Source organism: Thalassophryne amazonica, chromosome 14, assembly GCF_902500255.1.
Source record: "Thalassophryne amazonica chromosome 14, fThaAma1.1, whole genome shotgun sequence".
In the NCBI taxonomy this organism is placed as follows: Eukaryota; Metazoa; Chordata; class Actinopteri; order Batrachoidiformes; family Batrachoididae; genus Thalassophryne; species Thalassophryne amazonica.
In genome coordinates, this window is record NC_047116.1 from 83,730,043 (window position 1) to 83,736,249 (window position 6,207).

At 42.7% G+C, this 6,207-nt stretch overlaps 1 protein-coding gene across 1 annotated transcript in view; it reads right to left on the reverse strand.

Moving 5' to 3' along the window:
* Positions 1-4,006, reverse strand: part of efnb2a (ephrin-B2a) — a 75,659-nt gene extending 71,653 nt beyond the window's left edge. The window contains exon 1 of the mRNA XM_034185877.1: positions 3,197-4,006. Coding sequence (XP_034041768.1) covers positions 3,197-3,309 — 113 coding nt within the window. The 5' untranslated portion in view covers positions 3,310-4,006. The remainder of the gene's footprint in view (positions 1-3,196) is intronic.
* Positions 4,007-6,207: the final 2,201 nt, after the last annotated feature.

A 6,207-nucleotide genomic window follows, 5' to 3' on the forward strand; every position in this document is an offset into this window, starting at 1 on the left:
GCAGGAACCAGCAATGAGGTTTAAATCATCCCCGCGGACGCGTTATTTGATATTATTCTTGTACCAGTTTGTGATAGCTACAAACGGACGTGCGTGCACACACACGGCCCCGTCCCTTTACCCGCTCCCACAGCGGCAGACACACAAAGGCATCAGCCTGGCCCCGGAGCATTCACATTTCTGACATTCATCCAGCCTGAATAGTCAAAAGAGGACGGACTCAAAGAGGGACGCGGGCACCACTCAGTCTGCCGGACATGTTGCTGAAACGCTGAATGAAGACATTCTTTGTGACACACCAACAACCTGTTTGTCGTAAACACGCCACACCATACACAACTGTATACAGTGAAGCTTTAAAAAACACACACCTCCAAATGTGTGTCCTCATTACTGAGAAAAGTCTTTGGCACAACTTGTAGAAAAAAAACATTGCTTTTCTTCGTTAACACGACCTTTTAAAACAAATCGATAATGTCCATCTCGAGTGTCACTTTGAAATGTTTCATCAACATTTGGGAAAATAATTGCTGTGGGTTTAGTTTGTGTTTGAGAAATTAAGTGTTCTGATTACAAAAAAGAGTCGTGTGGACGCCCGGCGAGGTCACCATGAGAGGCCTTTGACCTCTGAACTCATTGCCCAGACGCAACCTAAATTTGCCACATGGTGTCCTTTTTTGTGTTTAACTTTGGAATCGACAGACTTCAGCGTATTTTGAAGATTCTGAGCCACTTTCGCTGCTGACATAAAACAACAATAAACTTGCTCACCCTGAATCTGCACAAAGCGGTACGTGGCACCATCTACGTCTTTCTGCTTTACCTTCACGTCTGCTCATCAAACTCGCCCAGATGTTTTATGTCGAGTCCATTAAGGGGGGAGATCTGTTGCCAGAGTGTTTTGCTGTTTGATGTTTTTGCTGTTGTTGCTCTTCGACTTTTATCACAACCTCCCACAAAGTCTGAGAGAAACCAAAGAGTCTTCAAACTTTTTTCCCCCCCTCTGGATCATTTGTGATTTTACATGGTGCCTGTGACCTCACAGTTTCCATACAGTTTTCTGCTTCTGATTTTGACTTGTTGATCTTGTACTTTTTTAACATGCTGAATTAGTAAAGGCTGCTCCCTCGTTTGCACTTGGGGTCGCCACAGCAAATCCAAGTGGATCTGCATGTTGAATTGGCACAGGTTTTACGCTGGATGCCCTTCCTGATGTAACTCCACATTACATGGAGAAATGTGGTAGGGGTGGGAGTTGAACGGGGAACCTTCCACACTGAAACCAAGCGCTCTAACCACATGCTGAATTATTTTTATATATTTTAATGCTATTTTACACATAATATTTACCAGATTTGGTTGGAAGGCACTTTAGAACTAGTTTATATATATATATATATATATATATATATATATATGCGCCATATAAATGCAGGATTGTTTGTCTTTTAAATGCCATTTGGTGGCTCCTCCAGTAAAATTCACTGTAACACGTCACCTGTGTTAACCTTTAAACACTTTGTTCTTTGTCTCTCAGGTCGTGACACAACTGAGGGGGAATAATCACTCAGTGTCTTCGTGGACCCATGACGGCACAGACGTTTGTGGCATTTTAAGGAGGCAAAATGAATAAATAAAAGTGTGTTTGGGGAGGGGGAGTGCGCGTAAACCGAACCTGACTCTTTCAAGAACAGTTCTCCGGGCCTGGATCCTGTCTCCGTATCTGTTGAAAAAAATGGATCAGACGAGCGGGCTCCCAATGCCCACCGTTACGCACGCACAAACTGACGAATGAAGGACGCAGACACCTGTTAGACCATTGTGTTGTCTCTAGTTAGAAAAAAAGGAGAAGGTTCTGCTTGCACTTGGAGCCAGTTGCTGAATTCACCGAGAGACTTTGCCGTGACGAAGCGCGCACAAAGAGAAGCGCCCCCCGCGGGTCAAGACCAAGGCTGGAGCGCGTGCGAAACCCTTTTTTTTTTTTTTTAAGATGCAGAATAGTTTAACCTTCTTTATTGATTGCGGAGACATTTAAGGGAGGGGGAGCAATAAAGGAGTGGATTGTGTTTTTCAAACTCCACCACTTTATGTTTGGTGTTAAAATCACTTTTCCCGACGGGGAAGAGCGCACGATGGTTTACTCCAACTTTTCAACCCGCTGACCAGATTACTAACATAAGTCGCGTTAACATTTCGTTTTTGTTAGATTTTTTTACTCGCTTTATTTATTTATTTCTCTCTTCCATCCGTCGGAAGCCGCACAGGCGCATCAGAGGCCCAGTGATGCACCGCCGCCTCGTCATGGAAACGCGTTCTCATTAATATTATCTCCGTTACGGAGGATAAAAATAACACCCGCCGCCGAAACAGACCGAGTCCTCTCACTGCCACTTCAAAGTTCTGACACTTTTTATTTTAATTGATCCGGTCCTATTCTACTGAAATATTAATTATAATTAAGCGAAGTTATTGACCGAGGAATTGAAGCGTAAAATGAACTTCAAAATTCCAATTACGCCTAATATCAGTACGTAGAGGGGAAAATCGCTCAAATGCAAAAGCCAGTCCACGAAATGGTGGGTCTATAAATAATATATTACTGATACAAACTGGGCCATTTGCTTGACAGGCGCTTTAGCACACTTTTACGCACGGCCAAGCGGGCCCTCGCTGTGCGTCATGCGCAAGATACCCCCCTCCCAAACAGTTGGCAGAAAAATAGCTAAATAGTTATACTCTGAACAAGTGTTTTCATTGATTATGACGTTTTCATCAGCATTCAGTGTCCGATTCCACAAAGCATAATCCAACAAAAGTGTTCAAGTCGAGGCGCATGCTCGTATAAAAATGCTTTTGTGTGTCTGTGTGTGCGCGCGCGCATAATTCTTGGAGAACTCACGGGAGGTGAGGAATCAAAGTAGCAAAAATTGTTTTGTCAAGACTTACTTTCTAGATTCCAATCCACCCGTGGGTGCGGTGGAAGACGTGTTTTACAACTGCGGCTAAGAAACGACTTTTTAAAATTCTTCTGCCTGCACGCGGAATTTAAGATTTCTGTGCGAAAAGCTTCGCCGTGTCGACTGGCGTCGATTTACGCACACGCCCTCCGGCTAAGAAGCGAGAAAACGTTAAACCTCACAGTTTGTCTACGGAGTCTGGCGCAAGAAAACGCGCAAGCCGCCGGCGCACCACTTACTTGGTGTTCGTCGTGTTCCAGTAGATGGACTCTAGGATGAGCGCCCGGGACAGGTCCACCTTACAGGCAATAAACAAAACTCCAAGATAATATCTCCACATCGAGTCCCCCATGCCTCCGAGTGGTGGGTGCAACAATCCCGTTTCAAGATCACGGTGTGTGTCCAAAAAAGAAGAATTATAACCAGAAGAGAGGCGCTCCAGGAAGGGTCGACCTCGGCCAATTTTTTTTTTTCACCCTAAAATCCTGATCCGGCGAAGGCGCGTGCGAATCACAATCCCCGATCAGGTGTGCTGGAGCATCTCCTGCCTCAAAAACCAAGCGCGCACGGCTGCAGTTCATTCAGCGCGCAGTGCGTAAAATACTCTCCCCGTTTTTCAGAGCGCAGATTTCAAATATACATCCCCCAGAGGAAAAAGGTGGCGGTGTCCACTGCAGAGCAAACATAAATCCCCCTGCGTTATAGTCCAGCCACACACACGCACAAAAAAACCCCAAAAATCCAGCAGAGAGGGCAGAGGCGGCGGTGGGATGGTGAGATATTCCAAATTTCTCAGCTGCCGCTGGTGGTGGTGAGCAACAAACTGTGGGTAACAGTTGTAGAAAAATGACAAAACAATGAGGTCGGATGGTCAAAATGAATCGAATGATCGGATATGAGGATGAGAGAAATCAAACGAGCTGGGATGGAAGTTCTCATACTCGTGGCACGGCTCGATCCTGCGTCCCAGGCGCGCGCGCGCACACACACTCACACACGCGGCACGGGGAAAGATGCTTCTGCGCTGCTCCGAGCCTGGATGGAAAGTAACCCCCAGCACCCTCGACTGGCGATATTTGGTGGAGCTGCTTTTCGCCTGACCCCGCCCTCCGCCGCTCCTGATTGGTCCCATGGCGCGCGGTACAGCTGTCAGTCAAAAAAAAAAAAAAAAAAAGAAAACAGGCAACTGTTGAAGCCGCTTATAAAGTGCGCAAATTCGTTTTTTTAAACAAGGAAAGGAGATCAATTAGATCGTTTACGCGTGGAAATGTCACGTTTGTACGCGAAGCACGATTTTAACTTTACAACAATGCAAAAAGTGTCGGGACAAGTGGGGGGGGGGAATCTAAAAATGATCAGTGATAAGAGATCGATCCTTTTAAAGGTGAGCCGTGAAAAGCTTAATTTTTTTTCTGCCATCAACAAATAAGGCATGTTTAATTTATATGGACGGCCCCGTAATGAAAACACTTTTCCCATAAGGCTCGTCCACAGCAGCAGGCTGCATTCCGCGCAGTTTTTCTGAAAGGCAACAGCGCCCACTAGCGGAAAATAAAAGCTTTATGAAGGGCGCAGCTGTGGAAAGTGTGGCACAATGGAAGAGTTTTAATTTTCTAAGCATGTAAAACTTACAAACACGTAATGGTTTAAGAGAAATCGTTTTGAAAATATTGTAAAAATTAATTGAATTTTTTATTATTTTTCTCTCCATGTCTGAAAAGTCACATGCGCATGCTGGTTGTTTCATTTATCAGGATGCCAGACTGTTTTTTTTTATTGTTTCTGCTAATTCTGAATTGTTTTTATTTGTTGTAATTAATTATTTCAATGTCACACCTACGGATAAAAGTTGTTTTAAAGTCTCATTAAATAGAGACAAGTAACAGAGAACTGTGACTTTTTACAGTCTCTAATTTAACAAGCCTTCGTGCCTGTTTTGTCAAAAAAAAAAAAAAAAAAAAAAAAACCGCGTTAACTTTTCACACTTTCACTCAACACGTGTGTGTGTGTGTGTGTGTGTGTTTTAGATCTGATAAGGTGATTTAACGGCGGATAGATAATTAAAAAAATCCACTTTTCTCTTTTCTCGCCCTGGAATAAACAGACGGACAGACTGCATGTTAATTGCACTTAATTTAATTTGCTCATTCGAGCCAACAAATGTGAGATTAACGAAACTGACGCGGGTCTCTGCGCAAACGAGTCTGTCTCAACATTTAAAGCTTTTACAACAGCGATGACAATCTGTTTAAAGTTTTTATAGTGGCTTTTGTCTTACACAAAGTAATAATACTGTCAAAAGTAAATACAAATAAGAAAAAAAAAATTAAAGACGCATTTTTGCAGTTATAGTTGCGCGTTACAGCAGATCTTCACTACATTTTATACATATCATTTTGGTTGTTTTAATGTTTTACAAAATAATTACACTTTAAAATAGCAAAGCGGGATAATGTCACTTAGGTTGCAAAGTTAAACCACAATGGTTGTCTTGAAAAAAACATGCGCTTTTAATTTTTTAAATAACTTGTTAGTTTTACTGTACACTTATTAAGAAATGTCTCTTCCTACAAATTGACTTTATAAATCTTATTTTTTAGGGAGAATTTTGATTGAAATTACTAATATAACTTTAAAAGCGGTGGAAAACGTAAGAATAATTTACTGGTGTCACGAGCTCTGCCGTAGCCGGCGGCGCGCGCAGGACGCACGCGGCTGCGCGACAAGGCCCGGGTCCGTGGATGCGCGCGAAGGCTCCCGGTCACGCGGACATCCAACATCTTCATGTGAACTCAGTCACTTCCTCCATAAAGTCACGTTCGCGTTCGATGAGGACACTTCCACGCGGATTCACCCCTTCACGCGTGTTTACATTCACTTTTAAACACGTGTGGAATTTTGTCTAATTTAACAGATGATCAAAAGACTAAAAACTGCACAACTGATCAGTGCAGTTACCTTCTCGGGAAAAGTGCTGGAAATAAATTTGTGGGAATATCACACGCGCATTTCGAAGGATTTTGCTCATTTAACATCAATTTTGACCAATAAAATAACATCAATATTGATCAATTTTGAGTGAAAATTACAAAATGAATTAAACAGCGAAGCCTCACGTGTTAAATAAATAAGAGACTGACGCCAAAACTTTAGGTGCATTTAATACACCAAAGCATTAAAAGTATGAAAACCTAATAAATATTCATATATTTGGAAGAATTTCAACATCGATAATCAATGTGAAAAATGG